Here is a 23,377-nt window from a genome sequence, read left to right as displayed (position 1 = left end):
TATACATCATTTTGTTAGGTTTCCACTGATTGAACTGCTTCCTTTGGTAGGGAACAAATGGCACACTATTGCTCAAAGTCAGCATTCCAAACATATTAAGTACAGCTCCAAAACAATTGGCAAGCATTCCTTCCAGAAAACAAGAAACAAAAGCAAGTTGTTGCAAAGGATCTATAATGAGATTCTTTTTAAGCAGCAACATTTCAAGTTCTAAAACACAGTTTATTTTTCAACTTAACCATTCAACATTGAGAATCACAGAAGTACACAACACGATTAGTACACGTATTGACAAAAGTTACAACAGAACATATGCAGGTCTCTAAATCTCCGTTTCTCTCTACGTGCTTATAATAGCTAGCAAGAGACTACGAAAAGAATAGTTTACAAGAATATCGGACCCGAGGGCCAAGGACCTCTCCCTAGTAACAAATTACAGAAGACCGATGCAATGTGTAAAAACAACAGTATTACTCAACTTCCCTTTCCTGAAAGGCATAATCGTGCCTGTGATAAGCATCTTCCTTTCTGTTTTGAAACAAATGCAACGTGCAAACAGTATTACTCACTTCACTTTCCTGAAAGGCAAGATCGTGCCAATGAGACCCATCTTCCTTTCTGCTTTTTGTATTCATTGTATCTCAGGAAAAAGTAACCAAGATAATCGAAATTGATTGGAGACATCTTTGCCTGCAAAACAGTGGGGATGGAACAGAATTAATTGTTTATGTTAACAACTCTATTGGCCTTTGCCAGTAAATGGATGAGAAGAAATACCTGGATTAGAGCCCACAAAGCCCAATATATGTGCGAAGATAACATGAATACGTTGGCCTCAAGATAGAGAGCTTCAATATCTTTTTCAGATACCTGTCAAGAAAACAAATCCATACTGATATAGTCTATGACAAGATAACTATAGCAGGGCCACTACAGCATGCATGTTCATACACCCAACCAACAAAAAATTGTGCATCCAAAAGTTTGTCAGTGAAATGACATAGAACGAAATGTACATAACAGCAAAAGGTGGTTGGCATGGTACATTTAAGGGAACCATGTTGCTATATAACTATATAAGTCAAGAGGAAGGGCCAGATCAATCATCAAATTTACATGCATGCACATAATAAAATAATGCGTTCCAAGGATGAAGGATAAAAACCCTAAATACAGTTCTTAAATAGTGTTGCAGCATAATGCTGCAGAAATTAAAGTGTTTATCCCCTGCCTGCAGATTATTACACAAGTTCTCATATCAGATGCCAATTATTTCACTTAAAGCAATTTCATGGTATTCTTCAGTGATGGGTTAAATAAATCGTCTTTTCACGTTATGCAGATTATCAAGCAGTAGGACAAAGTATCATTCACTTTGGCTACATATTCAAATCATAAAAGTTATACTGCAAAATGTCAAACATAAGCTGTACATAATTAACCTACCATTTCTAACGTACCTCATGAGGTTTGTCAGGTTGTAAATAATGCCTAATGAAATGATATTGCTCATCCTTGTTTGGGTATCTACAACAAAGGCCACGTTCAACAATCAAAAAACTGTCATCTAACATGTAACAAATAATTTGAAAGAAGAGCAGAGAAAAAACAAGACAACAAGTACATACAAACTATAGTCACAATCATAGCCTCCATATTCATTGAAGTGATTTCCAATGTCATAACCCCGGTAATTGTATGAACCATACTCGAAATCAATGAAGTAGAGTTTTCCTAGATGCCAAACAAAAACAAACAATGAACAAATATGAGGAAATAATGAAAAACAATACCAGCCAAAGATTCCACCATCAAAATCAAACAACAATTAAAGAAAAGACACCTCGTCTAGAAACATAACTCCCTCCATGCATATTGGGCAGCAGTTCAGACACCAAAACCCAATTTATATTTCATTTACTCTTAGAGAGCCAGTTCTTGGATATAGTTGGTGTCACAACTCACAACCATGGCATATCCCAAAATATGTTAATATTCACCCACAATAGTACCTAAGCAGCCCAAAGTGGAATAAACCACTGGAAAAAACATATTACAAATTTACAAGGGTATTTTGTGTCAAACTTATTCTATTAAAATTCCTTATTCCTGTAATAGGTTGACCTAATAACCTTACATTCCTGTCAAGATGAATTCAATGCAGTAATCCCTATGCAACTCACAAAGTTAAACCTCAAATGTACCGCTCCTATATACTTTGTTCATATTGATGCTAAGTTATATGTTCCATGATAGTTACAGTAAATATGGGGGGGGGGCCGCTAGGGTAGGGAGGCGAATTTGAGCTCAAAAGGATGTATTGTAATACCAACTGACAAAGTATTTCAACCCATATTAAATCACAGAGTGAAACTGCCAAATAATAAAAAATGAACAAAGATGATAACAAAATAGCGGTTATACACACCTTCATCATCATTGACCATTATGTTCCCAGAAAGCAAGTCATTGTGCGCAAAAACCACTGGAGAATTAACGCGGCCTGTCAATTCCTGTTTCATTATCAGGAGATAAACATTTTTATGAATCGGAATGGTATTCTAAATCTTAAAAACATACACATTCTAAATACAAAATGCTGTGGCAATGACCACAAGGATATCAAATTAGCAAACTCTGTTTTACAATCTAGGGATTCTTCTGAATTATGATTCTAGACACGTATCATCTCATTTGCCTTGTATATCTAGATGGGTTTGATCAAGAACCTCAAGGTGTGCTTTTTAAATCATCAAGTAATCAAATGAAGGTCAGATGTTTTGCTGTTTAGGAAATGTTTCAAACATATGACCGTCTTCTGCCTACATTCACCATATGTAGCCGATTTTTATAATGAACTTAAAGGCAGGGCATCCATATTGGCTAGGACCGCTAGGAATAAAAAAAATGATGGGAGGTCAGATGTTCTGCTATTACGGAAATGTTTCAAACATATGACAATCAGTCCCATAATGTACCATAAGTAGCAACCGATGGAAGAAGAGAGAGCAAACTAAGAAGTTAAATTTTGCTCAATTCCTGCACCTATCCCTAAATAGCCCATGAAACATCAAAACTAAGAAGTCAAAGTTATTTCTTTCACTTAGAGTTTTGTTAGAGAACTATAGAAAGCTGGCAGCTGATCCTAATTCTTCAGTAAATAAATACAGGGCAGAAAGATAATGAGAACAAAAGGACAAAACAGAATTGCAAGCCACAGGTTATAAGAGGAGAGAATACCTCGAGTTCAAGAATCTCATTATGAACTTCCTTAAATGAAATTTTCTGATATTTCTCCTGCTTCTCATCATCATCATCAAATTTAAGTTTGGACGCTACAACAAGAGATGCGAGGAAAACATGAGAAAAGTATAGAAAAAGGAGGGAAATCAAGTTGATAAATGATTATATGGAACAATCCGCCAGCAGAAACCTTAAGACGACCATGGGTAAGCACACTAAACATGGAAAACTAGTTAAGATACCATTCATCACCCTGAAAACATACCATTCTTAAAGAACTTGAAGATGTCATTCCACAATTGAGGTTCTTTAGAACCAGGAACTTCAACTTGATGAAATTCATGTAGCTGTCGGGCGATTTCAGCAGACAGCTTTGGCTCTCTCATGTCTGCCATTGGGGAAAAAATTGATGAGAAGAGCAGTGCTACTATCTAGACAGACATGCAGAATAGGGTAAGATGTTCCATGGTGAAAGACTTGACTCCACAAATGTTCAAATTTTTTTCTTTTCCTTCACCAATTTATTAGAACAAATAAAAACAGATCGCCTCCTATAAATTCATGGACAAGGACTTTATGTGCTACCAAACAATCATGACTTTAGGTTCTCAGATATTGTTGTTCCTTTATGACAGGCTAAAACCCAGTAACAGCAAACACCAGGAAACTGAAATTTCTCTCCTAGTGACCTTGCTACAGATTAAAGGTATTGTAAGAGTTTTCTAACACCCACCTTGAGCTCAACAGTGTGCTAAGAAATAAGTAAATTGCTCACCAGTTTTGGAAATAAAATTAATTATCTAGCAAGCCAAACCAAAACCATATCTGGTGTCTTGGACAATTGACCAAAACCATTCACAAAAACGGAGGGGGAAGAATGAACTCTTTTAGTTTAAATCATAACACTTGATCTTTCTTATCCTCACCTGATGGTTCTAGCGTGCGTGCAATGATGAAGGACTGCACCATTCCATTTCCAAATACTCCTAGCAACTTGGCACCGAATCCTGCAGCTGAGAGATACTTGATAGCCTGATAACAGTACATAGTAAGCAACTAGAAAGTGTTGCTAAAGATATTAAACATAAGCAAAAGGTAAGCCAGAAATAGAATGAACCGTAAGAGTCCCAGACTACATTAAACTTGGTTTTGAAACTTTCAAAGAAACACAGCATCAGAATTTTATATTTGAAATACGCAACTTGCTTGTGTCTGAACAGAAAACTACAAATTTGAAAAGAAATTATATATGATTTTAAACCTAGAGGAACATTCCAATGGAAGTAAATGCTAGCCTACTGTTTCTGAAATTCAGAACATGATGCCAATTGCAAAGATCCAATTTAGGAGAGGCTGAACAAGAATGTAGAAAGTTCACCAAATTCTGGCAGCAAAATTCATGGGCAAGGTCCAAGAAATTCTGTATGATGGAGTTACTTGACTCACCAAGAAAATTAAGTAGATCGGCTTCCAATAATGCAATGGAAACTAGGCACATTCATTGAAACACAATGCAGGTCCTAAAGTTGCAAACATCATATTACTACTTCAATAGTCGACAAACTTTTGTCGACAAAAATCTTAGTTAGAACTCTTTGCAATCAGCATCATACAGCATAAAGAAACTCATTTTGACTGCAGCAAACAGCACTTTCAAAACGGGGTTGAGGGGTATATTTCTCTATTAGTATGAAAATGGCAAAATTTGATAGGTTGTTTTATTGTTAATTCGAATTTTCAAAATTCTAGCTCCTTGTTGTCAGTACAATGTATAAAGCTGAGGTACAACAAAACAAAATACCAGATTAATGCCATCACTAATACAGACTAAAGCTGAGGTACATGTTAATGATATTAGAACATAGTACCCATTGGCAAGCAAGGAATGGGAACAGAACCAGAACCAAGAAATCATACAGAAAGATGAATAAATCACCTGCAACTCCCGCTCACGATCAATGACATAATCAGTGTTAGGTCCGTATAATCTCACAGTTACAGAATCTTCATTTCCATCATCTGCTCTGACAGTTACCTTGAGCACTGGAACACTTAATCAGACAGTTACTCAGGCAATAATTGGTATGTGGTGCAATAAGGAAGCAAAAGCATGATATGGAGTTTTGAAATGAAATTAACGGAAACTAAATGATTTCTTCCCAAATTTCATAGCAGATATTTGTGTAATAGGTAAAGCTTTTCCACCAATATCAAACCCAACAAACAACAAAGCTTGTACACTCACATAAATTTGTGATGCCTCCAGAAACAGTTTGCACAGAGAAGCGTGAATCATCCAATTTTGACCACTTCTTGAACAGATCCTTGCACAAATTTCTGTCAAGGGAAAAAACAAACCGACATTATGATCTAGCAGAAAAAAGTTTCCACTGAGAAGCGTGAATCTTTCATTTAGCTTAAAAAAACTTCATTACATACGCACAGAACCAAGCATCAGACAAAAGTAGAGCAGAAAGCCTAAAATTCCTAAAGAAATGAAATGTTCCAAATGTTCCTGGAAATTCTTGCTCCCATCATATCAAGAAGTGAACTAGAGTTGCAGAGGAAATTTCCTAAAGAGAAGATAAAGATAGTATTCGACGTGCATAATCTAAATTTTAGCTTAATTAAGCTTTTCTTCATTTCCTCGGCAACCAAACACTTAAAAGAAATCCAAAAGGCTAAGTTAACATCTGTGAATAAAAAAGAAATTCCAGAAACCAAAGAAATGGAAACCGGAACGAACATGACGCGAGGAGTCATATCAGGCAGTGAAAGAGAGGTGTCGACGGTGAGGGACGAGGATTTGATTTCGGTGCTGCAGTTCTTCTCTGAAAATTCCTCGGCGACCTCCATTTCGTTCCAGATCTTGACTGCTCCCATTCGTCTCTTTATGCCTATCTAGCCGTCCACAAATTCAAATGCCGAGCGAATGAAACGCTAATCTTCCCACGTAAACCGGGAACAGCCAAACCTCGTGCAGAACTGCGAAGTGGGAAATATAATAAATACGGAACGACGGATATGTGCCTGAGATTCTTGTGTAATGTCTATTGTTTCCCCTCAATGGTTATAAAATATAATGTATATGTAACGTTTTTTCTCCCTTTTTAAAAGCGAAAACCGACAAGATACACGTATTCCATATACAAACTTATTGTTTAGATATCCTATATATGTTTAAATTTCGATCATCATACATGCGGACATAACATAGACATTTCTCGTCATAAGAATAATTTAAGTCAAAATCCAATCCGTCAAACAATCTATTTTTATTCTTGATTGCAATGATAAAATTGTTTACCAAACCAAAGGAAACGTAGATATATGTTTCATCTTCCAAAATTCGTGGCTCATGTCAGTTTTTTTAATTTTCGTCGACATCATGATATTAATGTTCACACTATTCATTTGACTTTTGAAGATAGTATTGACAATGTCAAATTAAAAAAGACACGTGGACGGTTGGACGACTTTTCCAAGGGTAAAAATCAAAGTTAGCGATTTGTGAACAACCAACACAATCTAAGATTCTAAACTAAACCAAACGCTTTTTTTTTCAAATCTCATTCGTAATCTATTCTAACTATTAAACAATCCTTTTTAAAAGTAATCAAGCATCTTTTTCGTCTTTACCTCTTATGCTGACGTGGTTCTAGCTCTCTTTTATATAAGGGCTTGGGCTTGGGCTTGGGCCTGGGTTGGGCTTGGGCTGTCCATGATGGCAAATGGGCTCGTTACTACAGAAGCCCCTTAGCAGTGGACTTGCGGCCTTCAGTGAGCCCAGCCCTCTTCACCACCTTCATCTGTTCTTCTATCACTGACGCGAAGTCGAAGGCTCGAAGCACGGTTTCTGAGTTTCTCTCTCGTTTTCAGAATTCAACAAGATGGGTCTTTTGTTCAGGGGCTAGAGAGTTTGAGAGTCTGGTCGTTCCAAGCATTGCTAGAGTCTGGCTGTTTCTTAGATTTCTTGTTCCGATTATATATAGTTTTGTCACATAACTTGTCCGCTTATTTCGTGGAACTAATGTGTTATTTACAATTCCATCATCTGTCTAATTTGAGATTGATATCACACAGCAAAGGAAAACTTTGAGTTGGCTTTAGAGGCTGACAACTCCAATACCAATACCCATGCAAGGTATTGGCTCGCCAAATTGCATTTGAAATACCATGTCTCTGGGGGATGTAAAGCTATGTAAGTGATTTTAGCACTTTCTAAGTTGTTTTCTATTTACTTTTATTTGGCGTCCTCAGCGCTTATCTTTAATGAAATACAGGCAACTGAGATGCGTAACACATGGACCAAGTCGTCAAAATGCACTAAGATTATAAATTACTTTTAATGAAGAACAGGAACCTGATTTGCTTGGTTTCAGATGATGCTCTCCGTGAACTTATTTATTTAAGATGTTGCCCAATTAATAATTTGATGTTATTAAATGAGTTGTTGTGTAATTAGAAGGAATATATATATATACACGCACGCATAGATAGAAAGAAAAGAAAAGAACTTCTACAGTTATATATATGACTATATCCAAGTTCATTCTTGATAGCAGAAGTTGGCTTGCATGGTGTCATCTGTTGTTACTTGTTACTTGGTCATTCATTACTGTTTGTATATTTGTGGTTATGTTCTTATTGCCTTTAATTGTAAAAACCTGCATGATTGATTCTGCTTTTTCTTATTTCATCATGATATAGAGGAGCTGCATTATTAGTGGAAGCTTCAGATATGGGTGACCCAGATGCGCAGTATGAATTGGGTTCTCGTATGAGAGTGGAGGTGAGTCCATGCTCAACATTACATCTAGCTTCTGTTCACTGGTTTTTATTGGAAGCCGAAAAGTTAGTTCCTCGAAGCCTATTAAGATCCACTTAACAATGTTTGAGTGTGCAGCTTTATCTTGACCATCTTTTCCTTTTCAAAACTAAGTTTATCTTGAGTGCCTTACATTACATGTGTGTGTCAATGAAAAGACTGAAAAAAAAAATATGAGAAAATTATCCGGACTTTCTGTAATTTCTTGAAATTACTTTCCCTTTTTAATATGAATAGAATTTATGTTGAAACTGGTATTAGTTCAGTAGTTTGAGATTACCATTCCTGTTTACTTGTTAATTTGTGATGCCATTCAACAGTTGTTTTTGTATATTTTTGCACAAACTTTACATATTATGACTGGATTTATGATCAGCTTTATAATGTTGCTTCAAAGGGTAATCAGCGAAGTTTCATTTACTGCCAAAACCAGCAGACAAGGTAATGTTGTTGCATTCAGGCTTTTAGGCAATAGTTAATTAGGATATATTCAATGCTTTGTAGCCAGTGGTGAATGCACCTGTTGTAGGCGATAAGCAAGGATCTAATAAAGCTTACTACAGTACAATGAGATAGGCAACAATCTTTGCCCTGATTTTATTCTATGCAACTTCCATTCCATTCCAGTCCATTCATTTTAACATGCCAGTCTCTCATTTCATCTCCACCAGATTCTTTGACTCTTCTTTTTCTCTCTCGTGAAAGAGAGTACAATTTGAAACTGTGCTGCTATGGTATTATGTTCAGTATGCTGATTACAGCTTTTTGTTCAATTATATGGTCTGGCTATTGGATAGAATGATTATGTCGATCAGATCTACAAGCTTTCTATTATTTGGAGAAGGCAGTTGACCAGGTATGTTACCCTAATGCCAACACTTACAATGATACTTCCAACATATTTTTCAAAGCCTGACATTTGCTTTCAATGTTCTAGCTGCATCCGGATGCTCTTTATCTTCTAGGTGCTGTATATTTGACTGGTGATTGTGTGAAACAAGATCTTGCTGCAGCTCTATGGTGTTTTCGTAGGGCATCAGAGAAGGTAACATGGTTTTTCTTACTGACTAGAGTGATTAATTACAGATCATGCGGGAGAGTTACGTTCTAGGATGTTCTGAGCTTGACATTTTTCTTAATCTTAGCAGTATCTTAATTCTTAAAGTTTATAATAATGTTTAGTGTTCAAAAGTTTTGCACCTCAAAACTAGTGAAATTTGAAATGAAGATGAACTCTGGTTAACCTATTAAATGTTGATGAAACATCATCAAAAGAGTTTTTGTTGCATTTAGTTTGCATTTGCTTGGCTTGGATGCCATGGTTTTAGCGGACTTCATAGAACAACATTTTGAAAGGACAAAAGTTCTGACTAATGCTTCGTCTCCTTTATATTCAGTTAGAGCACCAATTTTGTTAAGACTTTATCTCACCATTTCTACACTTAGGCAGGGGACATGCTGATGCAGCCATAGCATATGGATCGCTTCTTCTTAGAGGTTTGGTAGCCTGACTTTGTATGCTTATCTTTTGAGCAAGAATAGAAACTTTTTGAGATTCCCATAACAAATCTTCCTTACCCCATTCCTGCTGAGTCATCATCTTGATTAAAAAATGAAAGCTTGAGCTTGGTTATCTTGTGTATAATTTAGTGGTATATTAGTTAGATAACATTTTGCATTTTCCATCTGTGACTAGGATATGGAAGGTAAGCCACTTCAACTTGGTCAGTTCAAGATTTTAATTTGTCTTATGAAATTTATGTGCTATCATTATAAGCAAAACAGGGCAGTAAGTCTGTCTGCTTATCAGTAATAGTTATGTCATCACACGATTTCAGCTCCAGCTGCTATTCCCTGCCTTGTTACTTGAGAAGTGGTCTAAGAAAGAGTTATGAGTAGGTGGTGGTTGGGGAAGACTCGGATCACTGCATTTGGCGTGGGTGATATTTGCATATACGTTACAATAATTACTTATAATATAATCATCAATCAAGTATTAACTATCCTAATTATCAACAATTCGCCGCACAAAATTAAAGTTGCTCTCCAGCCCCATAAATATTCCCCTATCAGTTTAACTTTTAATACAACCAATAATCACCTGCCACATCAGCACCTCGAATATATATTTCTTAACAAGTCATGATCCCCTGCAGCCATATCTATATCTTGTGTCTTACAACCTTGATCCTAACTCTTCCACGTGATCAAAACTAGGAGATTTAGTTGATGTAATACGACAAAAGAGAGGGCTAATTTCGTCAAACAACAATCTCAGGTGCTCTCCCACCACGTCGGAAAGGCCTTCTTCCTCCTCGGCAATCGTTTTAAAGGCAAAGGCAGGCAGCCCCACACCTTTATCGTATATATATACACACAGACTGTCACTCTTTATTTTCTCACACAGGCCCACAACGTCTCTTCGTTTTCACCTGCTTCCGCTGCCCTCCGTTTTGTTGAGTAGCGCCTGTACGTGGTCCCTTTCACCTGTAGAAAAAAAGCACAAAAAGGTACTGATAATGGCTTGGGTCCCTCGCACTGTCGATTCAGACCGTCGCCCCACGCGACCCAACTACGTCCCACCGCCTTTCAGAGCCCACAACAGTGGCTCTGACTCGTTTGCGTTTTCTGATGAGTCAGCTCGGCATCAACTGGGTCGAAATGGGGCAAGTTACGGTCGCGGACGTGGACGTGGAGGTCGGCGTGGACGTGGGTGGAACCACCTTAGAGGACCCTTTAACCAGAATCAAAACAGGGAAGACCCATTTAACGATTTATCTGAGAAATTTGACGAGCTGGAGGTTAGTGGAGAAGGTATCACAAATGGGTCATCGGACACTGCAATCAACTTCGATGCATATGAGGATATCCCAGTGGAGGCGAGTGGCTCGGACGTGCCTCCAGCGGTCGATACATTTGCTGATATCGACCTTGGAGATGCTTTGAACCGAAACATAAAGCGTTGCAAGTATGTGAGACCCACTCCAATCCAGCGCCATGCGATACCCATAGCGGTCGCCGGGCGTGACTTGATGGCCTGCGCTCAGACCGGGTCTGGTAAGACAGCTGCGTTCTGCTTCCCTATCATCAGCGGGATTCTGAAGAATCAGGGTATGGTGTTGGGTCGTTGGAACCAGGTTGCATACCCTACTGCTCTCATTTTGTCACCGACCAGAGAGCTGGCGAGTCAGGTGGTTGTTGTCCTTTCCAAATGGGGTTGTGGGGTTTGTTTTGGGCTCTTTGTCTTCTTATTCTTCTTGTTCTGTTTTTCTTTATTTTTATTTTTCTAGATACAAGATGAGGCTAAGAAGTTTGCTTATGAAACTTCGATTAAGATTGCTGTTGTTTATGGAGGAGCACCCATCATGCAGCAGGTACTAAGATTTTTTTCCCCAGTTGCGCTTTCCACTCTTTGATGAAGTACTGAAATTCTTTTTTCACCTAGAAAGAAAAACATTATTGAGGGTGTTTTGTTTCATTTATTGTGTGAATGTTTTCAATTAGTTATATGCTCTGGTGTATTTACCATAATTGGGTGTAGAGAGATTTGGATGCAATGCTTTGATGGTGGGATTATTGATTTGGGTCCATTGTTCAGTTCTCAGTGTGGGACTAATTTGAAAACAGCTTTCACATGACAGATTGGAGTTTCACTATAGGTTATTATCTTTGTTTTTGTTGTGTGTATTTATTTTTAATATTTTCGAATTTGTGCTGTATTATAATAGTTTTTTTGTGGTCTGGATTCCAAATTGATTTCTTATGTTGGATTTGTGCAATTGACCCCAAATTTTTTTTGATTAAAGCTTTGATAATGATGGGGCTTTGAATAATTTGCGTTGATGTGCTTTCTAAGCATTTTATTTTTTGCAGTTTCGCAACCTAGATAAAGGTGTTGACATCTTGGTTGCTGCCCCTGGGCGCTTAATTGATATGGTTGAGAGAGGAAAGGTTTCTTTTAAAATGGTTAAATACCTGGTTTTAGACGAGGCTGACAGAATGTTAGATATGGGTTTTGAGCCTCAGATTCGCAAAATTGTCCAGCAAATGGGCATGCCTCCCCCTGGTTCAAGGCAGACATTGCTTTTCAGTGCAACCTTTCCTGAAGAAATTCAGGTTTTTTTCTCCTTGCTGTAAACTTCTCAAAGTTGTGGGTGCTTAATTGTTGTTGCATGAAGGGGGGTTACACAGAGTTGGCATATATGTAACATTCTTTGCTGAATATGGAAAACATTGCATAAATTGTTAGTCTGTTCACAATTCATTAATTGTTCTAATTTTTATCAGGTTGATTGCATTAAATTCAGTCTTTAAATGATTCATTGGCTATATACTTTGATTCGAGTTTCCAAATTCACTATTTAGGCTGTGTGATTAACTCATACAAAAAAACGTAGTCCAAGTTATTATTTGTTTCCACATCGCTCTTTGAGTGTCATACTATGTGTCTGGGAGTGTGTGTAGCTCTCAAGTTCACTTTGAACTAGCTAAACACAGTTTTGAATTGTAAAAGGAATTTGACAAAAAGAGAAGTGCAATATATTCTCAGCTAAAGACTTGAAATTGCATATTCACAATTGGTGCTTTCACTTGAATGCGATGATGCTTTAGCTTGCACTTTATTTTTCATGTAAGCATTTTACTAAACATCTGAACTTCAATTTACTGAAGACACTTTTAGATGACGAAATATAATTTCCAGCTTATATTGCCTGCGTTCAAAACCCGTTGTTTTTTCCCAACAGTACTAAACGTAAACTTATGTGCAGATGCTTGCTTTTTACTGTGGAACTAGTATTTCTCTTTTGCCTTTTTTACGACATTGTTCAAACGCCTGCATCTTCTAGGGATAAAATAGAGCAAGCGTGCATGGGGCTGACCATCTCTGTGTTGCACTGGACTAGGTTACTGAAGTAACTTGATGATTTATTTCCTTTCTTTGGAATTTAAGTAGTGTGTAACTTGATAATTTTGCTCACTTGATCTGCTATTGATTTCATCTTTGAATTGTGTTGCACTGGACTAAATTACTGAAGTAACTTGATGATATATTTCCTTAGTTTGGAATTTAATTAGTGTGCAACTTGATAATTTTACTCACTTGATCTGCTAGTGATTTCATCTTTGAATGTAAGAAAGTAACAGCAAAAGCTGCGTTCAGTAGGCTTACACATTGGGTAGACCAGAATTTAGCTTTGGTTCTATTGCTCAGAGCTACTAAACTAATCATCAATTTTGGGAAGTTAATTAGTTTTCAAGCACGTGGACAAGAAATTCTACTATACAATACTTGCTTGTTCTGTTAGTTTTATCTTCTGAATATGACAGGTGATGTCTGTTGCTACTGTTTATTAGCATACGTATTAGCCAGATCGTATGTTCATAACTATGGTCTATGGATGAATCAATTTTCATTGACCCTCCTTTGGAGAATAATTAGTTTTATTAGCATACAGTAGCAACAGACGTTATTTAGCTTATTATTATTTTGATTCTCTCCTTTGAGGTATATCAGATCAATCATATTTTTGTTCAGTGGGGTGGTCGTTGGCCATATACTGTTTTCTTTATTTTATTTTATTTTTTATGTTCTTAGCACAATCCAGGTTTTCTGTTTGACCCTTTCAGTTGTATGTTGGTTTTTGGATGAAATGATCTAGTCCACAGCCTGATTGATGTGGCTGATTTTATAGAATTCAAACTTACTCCTTGCAGAGGCTTGCATCTGATTTTCTTTCAAACTACATATTTCTGACTGTTGGAAGGGTTGGCTCGAGTACTAATTTGATTGCACAAAAGGTTGAATTAGTTGAGGATCCAGACAAAAGGGCCCATCTTATAAAACTTCTTCAAACCGAAAGGGAAAATGGGAGCAATGGCAAGGTATACTACCTTGAAGATTATCTCATTGCTGAGAAGCTGATTTAAAGTTTCTGTCAGATGATTTGTACACCTAAATCTTTGTAACCTGGTCATCTAATATCTTTGATGGTGTTGAAGCAGGCTTTAACCCTTGTTTTTGTGGAGACAAAGAAGGGAGCTGATTCACTTGAGCATTGGCTGTTGAAGAATGGTCTTCCAGCAATAGCAATTCATGGTGATAAGATTCAAATGGTAGGCTCATCTTTTGTGTTTTTTTTTTTTTCCCTTGTTCTCATTCAATCTCGACTCTTGTGCTTCATTACTCCCATTCAAGTTCTGCCACTGATTTCTTGCTTTGCTTTTCACACTAGCTCTCTTATTTGCCGCACAATGATCAGAAATAGCTTGCACAAATTTCCTTTGTGCATGTATAAATTTAATTTTATAGCAGTGAGATAACTCGTTCTTTTAAATACCAAATTCATAATTTTGTTTGATTGTCCACTTTTATTTTTCTTAAGGGATGATGGTAAAGCATTTGAATAAATTTTAATGGAATATTATCTCGCTATGGTAATGCTTATGTATGTGTACTTGAATCTAAAGGAGAGAGAACATGCTTTGAGATCATTCAAGAGTGGCGCGACTCCAATTCTGGTGGCTACAGATGTTGCTTCAAGAGGTCTAGATATTCCTCATGTTGCACATGTGATCAATTTTGACTTACCCCAAGACATAGATGGCTATGTCCACAGGATTGGCCGAACTGGTCGTGCTGGTAAATCTGGTGTAGCAACTGCCTTCTTCGCTGAGAAGAATATGGCACTAGCGAAGGCCCTTGCAGAGCTAATGAAGGAATCAAACCAAGAAGTTCCTGCTTGGCTTACCGAATATGCTGCGAGTCCATTCTATGGTGGTGGCAGCAGTCGATCCAATCGATCTGGAAGATATGGTGGCAGCTCATTTGGTGGATATGATTTTCGAACTGAGAATCAATACGATTCATACACATACACTGAACCAGAGTCTTTCAGCACTTTTGGTCACGAATCTGTGGTCGCTACTGGCTGGGAGTAGGTGGATTCGTCTCAATGAATCTCTGTTTCTTATCCTCCTAGGCGGCATTAGTTTAAGATACAAATGGTCTGCTGAAGACTTAGTTACCAGACAAACAGCTGCTGAAGAAAAACTTACAGATTACCATACAATGCTTTCACAGTTTGCATCTAGATGATGCTCTCTTTACAAGTATTTGAAGCTTTCACAGGTTTTGATTATATGGGGAGATGATTTTTTTGCAAGCCCCTCTTTTTTAGGTTGATTGAAAGCCCTTTGATTGGAGGCTCCTTTTTAGTTATTTAATTATCAAGACTGAATTGAAGTTATATGAATTTGAGGAGGATTGGCTCTACATGGAAGTTATATTTGTATGCTACACGTTTGGCAAAATTTCCTACCACATCATATTACTACAATTTTCTGCAAATAGTTTGAAAATGAAACAACTTACTGTCTACTGACCAGTCTTGCATGCGTGTCGTGAAGCCCATGGGATATTGTCGATGGACACTTGAACCTAAACCTCTTATATCTACTGTAACACCCCGTCCTAACAAGGGATGACAAGGGATCGTCGAAAAGAGTAAACTATCCTCCATAGCGCACTAGAATAACAATATAATGCAACAAATAACAATGAATTCCTACGCTACTACTCATAACCCCCGGTCACTGTATCCCTAGCTCTTCGAGGTCACGCTACAGACTGCTGGTCATCATCAGTAGAGATGTATGCCCAATAACGAGAGATATATATAAAATCAAGGGTGGAATACGAATGGAATGCTAAACAATAACGACGAAAGAAATATAGAATGCCATGCATGCTCATTGGCTCATACCATTCATGCTAATATTATATGACGACGAAGAAAATTAGACGAGTAGTAGACTCACTAAGTAATTAGTCAAATGTACAACTAATTTTACAGTCAAAATTGACAATTTTTTAGCAAATTATTAAATTCATACAGGCTTACAAAGAAGGGAGGGAAGAAAAAAAAAAGGCTAAATGGGTTGTTAAGCCCAAGCCCAGTGGATTCTAGCCCAAGAGTTTGGGCTCATATCGTGGTTATATGGACTAGACTAAACTAGTTAAATGAATCGGTCTTGCATAGAACGACATCGTTTTTCCACCTTCCCTTCCCTGAAGATACCCTGCCTGCGTGCCGTTTTTGATGATAAATCCTTGGGCTGCCTATTAGTGCCGACGAAAACCTCCTCCTATCAAAGCCAAAGGAGAAAGACTGCAGGCTCGGTATTGATTTTCTCAATTTTCTTTCTTTGTTATTGTCTTTGAGCTTCCTCTGTTCATGTTTTGCATTATTCACTTTGATTTTCCTGCCTTTGATTACTTCTCTCTTCGAAATGATTCGATTCGATGCCTTTAATGGTGATTGTCAAATCAGCCTTTACTATAATAATTATTGTTATTAGCATTTATATTCATAAAAAATCGAGATGCGTCCAAGGGTTTTATTATTGATTGTCTCCTTGCATTCGGAATTTGTTGTTTTGTTCTACTCTTCGACTTTCAAGTACAGATGGCTCAACGAGGTGTATGGCAACTACGAAAGCTAATTGTGAGCTACTGTGATTGGGGAGGGAGTAGTAGGGGTATCAGGTACGATTTTTGAGCCAATTAGCATTTTCTGGTTCGTAATTGTTAACAGAACCTTTTTTTTTTTTTTTGAATGGAAAAAGAATTTATTCAAGCGCCAAGGGGGCGCAACCCAAACAAATTACAAAGTAGAGAAAGTAAGAAACTCAAACAAGTTCCCAGAAAAGGGTGACACCCACAATCTAATGCAATCCAACCAGTTGGCAAGGAAAGTATCTATGGAGGATTCCTTGTAGTTAAACACTCTGTTATTTCTTTCCAACCACAGCATCCACAAGACAGAAATAGGAATCAGCTGAATGAAACACCTTTGCTGTTTGTCATTGCCCAATGCCCATAGCCTTCCAAACCACTAATTCCTTGTTAACAGAACTGCAAAAGGATGAGTATTCTTCAACCAAAACCTTATAGTAGTCTCTAGCAAAATTTGTAGAGTTTCGCATCAGTATTTGCAGTGCGTGTTGCTATTTGATCTGGTTTACCATGCACTTATTTTGATGTCGTATTCTATTTCGTTCTTGAACTAATTGCAGTTTCTTTCTGCTCCCATTTTTCCACTCTTTGTTCCAGTTTAGAGCGTCTTTAGTTCTTCGTAACTTTCTGGCAACAATGATAGTTCCATACATGCTTCATATATGATTAAGCTTTACAAATTTATGCCTCATAAAATAACTTGAATGTACCTATCCCTCAAACCACAAACAATATTTCAGTTGTAGATAGATATCTTGTATGCACATTTGTTATTGTTAGAATGACTTGACCTTTTATGATTAGTATAAGCTTTCTTGGGGTCTGCTTCTATTACTTTATAAAATAGAATAGGACATGCTTTTTCGTTCTAATATGGAAATATGAAATTGTTGAACATATGATTGTTGCTACGATTGCACTCTTTATGTGATTTCAAACTGCAAAAGTCGCATTTATGGGGATGGTTGTACCCTTGGAGTACGTCTTCCCATCACCTGCAAGCAATACCCTTGAAATTTTGCGTTGTATATGGTAGGGCTTTTATGGAGTCGAATCTGCCTGCGTTTAAAGAGCACAATCCTCAGTTGGAGGTGGTAACTGAACTCATTCGTGGTCAGCATCCACATTTGAAGGCCTATTACAGTTAATTTCTCTCTCTCTCTCTCTCTCTCTCTCTCTCTCTCTTCCCTTCTTTGTGAGTACATTTACAGCTTGATGATTAGTCTTCTTAGTTTAACACTAGTTCCAATCTGCATATGTGCAGAAAACAAGAACGAGCGAGTTGTATGTGTCAAGAATATGACTCCAGAAGACGTACTTCTTCATGCAACTAGGCTAAGGAATGCATTGGGAAGAAAGGTGGTGAAACTGAAGACAAGGCACGTAACCAAACATCCTAGTGTACAGGGTACATGGACAACTGCTGTGAAATTTTGAATTGCAAGAGGTGCTTCTTTGGTTTGTTATCAGTATGTCTAATTAGCCATGATCTGGTGTTACTGTTTGGGTGTGAAAAAGGCTTTGCAGTGCCCTGAAACTTAGGATTATTTGTAGAAAACTTTCATAGTATCATAAAAAATGAGAAAGAAAGCTATTTCTAATTTTCTACATAGGCAGCTTTTTTGCTAGGAAACTTTGTGTTCATTGACATCAAGTCAGAGTATGACAGCAAACTCTGTCAAGACACCTTATGATATGAGCGTGTTCATCCCATTGCAAATCTTTATTTGTATTCATATTTATGCGTGATTGTGTTTATTCTTGTCGCTGCACCATGATGTGTTTCTTTAGGTTTGCTTTATTTTTTTCCAATTTATTTTAAGAAACCGTAGCACTGATCTTGGCCTCTGATTGATCATTGTGATCGAGTGGAGCTGAACTGTTTTTCTTGAATATTATTTATCATTTTTAAGAAACCTCGACTATGATGGATGCTCTTGGTCTCTGATTGGAGATTGTGACATCTAATCGAACATCATTTTGGTACAATGTAGTTGGTCTGGCTAAACTATGTTTGCTTGAATGTTTTTGATTGCGATGTCATCGTGCAAACATTTTGATTGTGTAATTAATTTTGTTTTTCCAGCTTCCCTATACTGTTAGGTACTGATACAAGTTGTTTCATGCAATTGACCGATTGCAACCTCATTTTTTTTATTTGATGAAAGGGCCTTGGGCTTTTCCAACAGGTTAAGGGAGTTCTATTACTTGGTAGCAAAAGGTTTCTCCTTTTCGTCATGGAGTAATGTATTTCTGTTGTGAATATGATAAGTTTATGAGTAGTCTTCTGGTTCTCCAATGTATCTTCTAGTGTACAATGTGTTTTTTTCCTCTCTCTGGAGATGAATGGACCTCCAATGCGGCATTCGGCGGAGTAAGCTCTCGGACTTGTGCATCGCATCCTTGGGAGTTTTTCTACACTAGCATTTTACGGGGGTGTGACCTTAAATTGTCGGCGAGAGAGGTTTTAAACTTAAGATACATGAGTTTACATGAAATGTTATGCTAGGATCCAACTTGGCAAATCCCTTGGGATTAACTCTCAGACCGAACTTACTCCGCATCATATATTTTTAGGGGCCTTTGAAGGGGAACTTGTAACCAAATCCATGGATGTCAATTGGAAAATGGGTACTTCATGCCAAAACTTGAAATAATACAATATGGTCACTAATATATAACTTGAGCTACTGTGTCAATGGTTAAATTAACCAAAAAATCAGGCTAAAATATTAAATATGTCCTTAGACTATCACATTTTTCTCTATTATGTCCTTAAACTATTTTTTTTCTTCATTCTATCCTTAAACTATTATTTTCCACATGGTTTCTCTCCTCAGTCAACTTTCCGGTGTTGACTCCGACGAAAATGCTGACGTGTCATCTGAACTCCGACGAGTTTTTTATTTTATTTTATAATCACATGGATGTCACGTCAGCATTTTCGTCAGAGTCAACACCGGAATGCTGACTCAGGATAGAAACCATGTGGAAAACAATAGTTTGAGGATAGAATGAAGAAAAAAAATAGTTTAAGGACATAATCAAGAAAACTGCTATAGTCTAAGCACATATATAATATTTTAGCCCAAAAAATCACATTAAAACCGGCTCCAAACTTTAATAATGGTTCCCTTTTATAGTAAAATTACTGAAAAGTCCCTACTTATTAGTATATATGTGTATATATATATACTAGGCAACAGCCCGCGCCTTGCGACGGGTATTCTAATTTGCGCTGGAGAATATATAAGCATACCACTTTTGCAAACATATTTGGCAAGACTTCATTAATAAAGATTAGTAATCATCTGTATTATCAGTTGAAGAAAGAACAGGAAGACGAAGTAAATAAAAGATCATGATGGAAACTGATTTGTTGTTGATCCACTTCTTTGACCTTCATCCTTGTATTCATCTGTCCATGTTACTGCATAGCTGGAAAAGCAACTCATAAACTGCATCGACTTTACTCACTTGACCCGTCGAAGATCCATGAAATAGAGAACATGATACATAGATGCCACATGCTTCATGGAGGAAACACTGAATAGCATTGAAAAGCTAATAATGCAAATAAGTTGATAAAAAGACAAAATAAAGTAAGTGGGCAACTCATATGCAATCATAGAGAAAGTAAACAGTAGGAAAAATAACTCAAGCATCTATGACTTTAGGAGCAACTATGCAGGTTAAGTAATAATGCGTATTACTAAATTGGATGACATAGGCATACGAAAATAGAAATCCTATATACCTTAAGTCCAAAGATTTAAGAAACATGTAGTAGCGATAAAGCTGACATGAACTGCATACTGCCTTTGTGCTTCCAGCCCTCGCTGCACTAATTTTACATAACCTGAGTCTAAGATGTTGAAAAAACTGAAGGAGCACATGTTGAACCTTTGAAATAATTATCAATGCAACAAATGAAAAACATAATTCTCAGAATTTTCGTGATACTTCTCAAAGCTCAGAAATTGTTATGGAAATAACACAGGAACAATGAAAAGGCACCTAAAAAGTTTATTTATGAAAGAAATCTGCATTTACACTCCACTAAAGTGGTGACAGAGACCCGAGTAATTTTTTTTCAAATTGCATACCAACGATGTTCCCTCAAAATTTTGGCCATAGCCACAGCATAACATATGTGCACACATAGAAAGACACCAGAGTTATGTGCCTATGAAACAAAGGCAGGACGCATAGAAAGGAACTTACCTCAATGGTCCATATACTGGATGATCTAGAAAGAAAAGCTGATAAAAATACACATGATGCAAACTTATTGAGTCAAGTCTGCAGAGATAGATGAATCAACACACAATACCAAGTGGTTAAACCCAATTTATAAACCTGTGAAAAACACCCTCAACTTATCAGAAGTTCAATCACCCAGTAAATAAATTATCTAATTACCTTATCTTGAGATTTAAGATACAACATCAGTGCCATTTATGACCTTGCTGTAGCTATTGATCAAGTTGGGTCAGTTTCAGTTGACTGTTCTCTCGTTGTTGTACAAATGGCTGAAGAGAAAAATAGAAACATGAATAAAGGTGAATTCTGCATGGCAACTAATGCACATTGGTTACGGTCTCTAGGACGAACAGCAAAAGTAATATGAATTCACTTTGGATGTCATATTGATCTTTACCTTCTCATCGTCTACACTCTCTACCATGCCAAGGTTTCCCACACCAGCTGCACAAACAATAAAGGTAAATTCAAATTCGTCTCAAAAAAATTATGAAACAAAAATAAAATTAACGAAGTTTTGGAATTTAAACAGTACAAAGAAGTTAACATACTTAATAAAGGTTTCAGTTTATTGCTCAGCAAATTCCCAATAAAATGCCACTCAATATCCTATGGAAGCTGCAAAACGATTGACTTAAGGGCATACCAAAGGCAAAGTAAATTCCAGCTGAAAGGCAAAGTAAATTCATTGGAAAATACATAAAAGCTTATATGAAATTTCTAATTGCAATTCATATCTCAACCACACATAGCCACGCATAGGTATCATAAAACTCACATTTGCAGAAGTTACTTTCACAAAAGAAAAGAAATAGACAGAAATAGAGCATATAGATCAAGCTCTGATGACAACTATTACTCTACATTTCATCAATCTATCTAACACACCTGCATTAGGCAATGGTAAACTGATATATAAGACATAGGCAGTAAGTAAATCTTATATTGAAGGTCACTAACATTAGACACACGATTAATCGTTGATAAATAACCAAACGCAGCACTACAACATCGGTATACCAAGTGGCAAAGCAAAGGAACCAAATCTGAGGAAACACGGTACAGATACATGAAAAAACCCTCATTTGAACAATGAACAATGGCTTACAAAACCCTCATTTGAGCTCAGAAGAAGCAAAATTCAAGCAATAAAACTCAAATTTAGATGATTTTCAAGTGCCACGGTTCATGCTTTGTGTTCTCCATCAAATCTCCATCGAATAGCTGAAAAGACGTTAAATTTGAGCAAGTTCTTCCAAGTAGTATGAAGGATAGCCTTCTCTACACCATTTCCAATTTATTATTTGATGACATATAAATGCACTCCTTTCAGGAAGAAAAATTGGGGAGAAAAAGCCCTGAAAAGATAACGTACCTTAAGCAGTAGCCTCGTTAAAAAGAACAAAGCCAATGTTCATAAGAGCTAATTTCACATCTATATGCACTTTGAGAGTTGTTGTTTTCCATTCAGAAAACTACATTTGGTGAGATTTTAAGGCTATGTACGTACATGAACCAAGCCAAAAACCCGTTGTAACGAAACAACATAAACCACCCCCAAAAAATTAGAAATTGAGTTTCAAAGTTGCATATTTCCCAGGAAAAAAGGTCAAAAAGATACACAAAAGCTTACTTAATAGGTGTTTTGGAGATGACCCATTTAATCTACTTGCTTCTTCCTGCATGCCAACCTGACCTGTTACCCATTTGATCATTTGGGCAGGTAATTGGAAACCTGAGAAGGCACTTCACCACTTGTATATGAGATAGCTCTCATCTAATCCCCTTTTTTTTTGCAGTAACGATCCTGCAATAAGCTTTTTTTTGGTTTACAATATAGAAAAAAGAGCTTATCTTTTGATTAATACCTGAAGAAATTAGATGAAGTCCAATTGATCAGTGTATGTTCTACAAAAAAGCTTGCAATTGAAACTAAGTTGACCAAAACAACGACAGATAATCCACATAAAAAATGAAAGAAGAAAGTACATAACTCACCAAAATTTTGCAGGCACAGGAAGGACATTGGGACTTTGACTTTGAAACCTTTAGGAAAAAAGGAGAGATATCAACACAAACAATCGATAAAGAAAAATGAGAAGACAATGAAAAACCATGAAGAAAGACGATAGTGTAAGAACTATGAACTGGATTTCTGCATGTAGAACCAAACCAAAGACAATTATTGACCATGATGGAGAGATCTAGAGATGTAAGCAATACAGAGAAGAAATGAACTACTTTTCAGGATAACATGCTCCAGATCTGCGAATACAATGACACCCCTTTCAGCTAAATCTTTTGCAAGCTCTCTGAAAGAGATACTTCCGTGTTGAACACTTGAACCCAATATACAAAATATCAGCAGGCCAAGCAACCAAAAGAACCCGAATTGAACACTAAAAGCTATATACCTTGAATGGAATACCATGAGTGTAATGGTTGTGAAATATGTTGTAGGTTTTCTCATCTTGTTCATCTTCAGAAGTGTACATGTGTTGAGAATTTATGGGAACTATAATATATAT

At 36.9% G+C, this 23,377-nt stretch overlaps 3 protein-coding genes and 1 long non-coding RNA gene across 13 annotated transcripts; 2 read left to right on the top strand and 2 right to left on the bottom strand.

Moving 5' to 3' along the window:
* Nucleotides 1-201: 201 nt before the first annotated feature.
* LOC119995985 (probable ethanolamine kinase) lies at nt 202-6,304 on the bottom strand. 2 transcript variants are annotated; one of them, XM_038842468.1, is made up of 11 exons: nt 5,990-6,301; nt 5,489-5,580; nt 5,180-5,286; nt 4,170-4,275; nt 3,509-3,631; nt 3,241-3,335; nt 2,429-2,513; nt 1,629-1,734; nt 1,461-1,527; nt 778-870; nt 202-690 (listed from the first exon to the last, which is right to left on the bottom strand). In XM_038842468.1, exons 1-11 carry the CDS (start codon nt 6,124-6,126, stop codon nt 571-573), a joined length of 1,131 nt encoding a protein of 376 aa, XP_038698396.1. In that variant the 5' UTR covers nt 6,127-6,301; the 3' UTR covers nt 202-570. The 2 variants fall into 2 exon arrangements, with proteins under 2 accessions (XP_038698396.1, XP_038698397.1); XM_038842469.1 differs by lacking the exon at nt 3,509-3,631 and having other exon boundaries at nt 5,990-6,304.
* Nucleotides 6,305-6,939: 635 nt separating this feature from the next.
* LOC119997895 (DEAD-box ATP-dependent RNA helicase 52-like) lies at nt 6,940-15,360 on the top strand. 6 transcript variants are annotated; one of them, XM_038845124.1, is made up of 11 exons: nt 6,940-7,444; nt 7,954-8,035; nt 8,869-8,927; nt 9,009-9,116; nt 9,522-9,568; nt 10,350-11,265; nt 11,362-11,445; nt 11,945-12,187; nt 13,787-13,954; nt 14,075-14,185; nt 14,540-15,360. In XM_038845124.1, exons 6-11 carry the CDS (start codon nt 10,591-10,593, stop codon nt 15,008-15,010), a joined length of 1,752 nt encoding a protein of 583 aa, XP_038701052.1. In that variant the 5' UTR covers nt 6,940-7,444; nt 7,954-8,035; nt 8,869-8,927; nt 9,009-9,116; nt 9,522-9,568; nt 10,350-10,590; the 3' UTR covers nt 15,011-15,360. The 6 variants fall into 6 exon arrangements, with proteins under 6 accessions (XP_038701052.1, XP_038701051.1, XP_038701053.1 ...); XM_038845123.1 differs by having other exon boundaries at nt 9,518-9,568; XM_038845125.1 differs by having other exon boundaries at nt 9,037-9,116; nt 9,518-11,265.
* Nucleotides 15,361-16,098: 738 nt separating this feature from the next.
* LOC119996236 (54S ribosomal protein L51, mitochondrial-like) lies at nt 16,099-18,348 on the top strand. 4 transcript variants are annotated; one of them, XM_038842797.1, is made up of 4 exons: nt 16,099-16,250; nt 16,537-16,616; nt 17,551-17,729; nt 17,851-18,348. In XM_038842797.1, the coding sequence occupies exons 2-4, from the start codon at nt 16,537-16,539 to the stop codon at nt 18,021-18,023; spliced, it is 432 nt and encodes a 143-aa protein (XP_038698725.1). In that variant the 5' UTR covers nt 16,099-16,250; the 3' UTR covers nt 18,024-18,348. The 4 variants fall into 4 exon arrangements, with proteins under 4 accessions (XP_038698725.1, XP_038698726.1, XP_038698729.1 ...); XM_038842798.1 differs by having other exon boundaries at nt 16,104-16,250; nt 17,623-17,729; XM_038842801.1 differs by having other exon boundaries at nt 16,112-16,245; nt 17,623-17,729.
* A 1,487-nt stretch (nt 18,349-19,835) lies between these two features.
* Nucleotides 19,836-23,369, bottom strand: LOC119996339. The gene is made up of 4 exons (XR_005467848.1): nt 21,401-23,369; nt 21,247-21,293; nt 20,811-21,118; nt 19,836-20,425 (listed from the first exon to the last, which is right to left on the bottom strand). It is a non-coding gene; the product is annotated as an uncharacterized LOC119996339 (long non-coding RNA).
* Between the last annotated feature and the right edge of the window lie 8 nt (nt 23,370-23,377).

This window comes from Tripterygium wilfordii, chromosome 4 (genome assembly GCF_013401445.1).
Source record: "Tripterygium wilfordii isolate XIE 37 chromosome 4, ASM1340144v1, whole genome shotgun sequence".
NCBI lineage: Eukaryota > Viridiplantae > Streptophyta > Magnoliopsida > Celastrales > Celastraceae > Tripterygium > Tripterygium wilfordii.
This window is presented reverse-complemented; position numbering and strand designations above follow the sequence as displayed.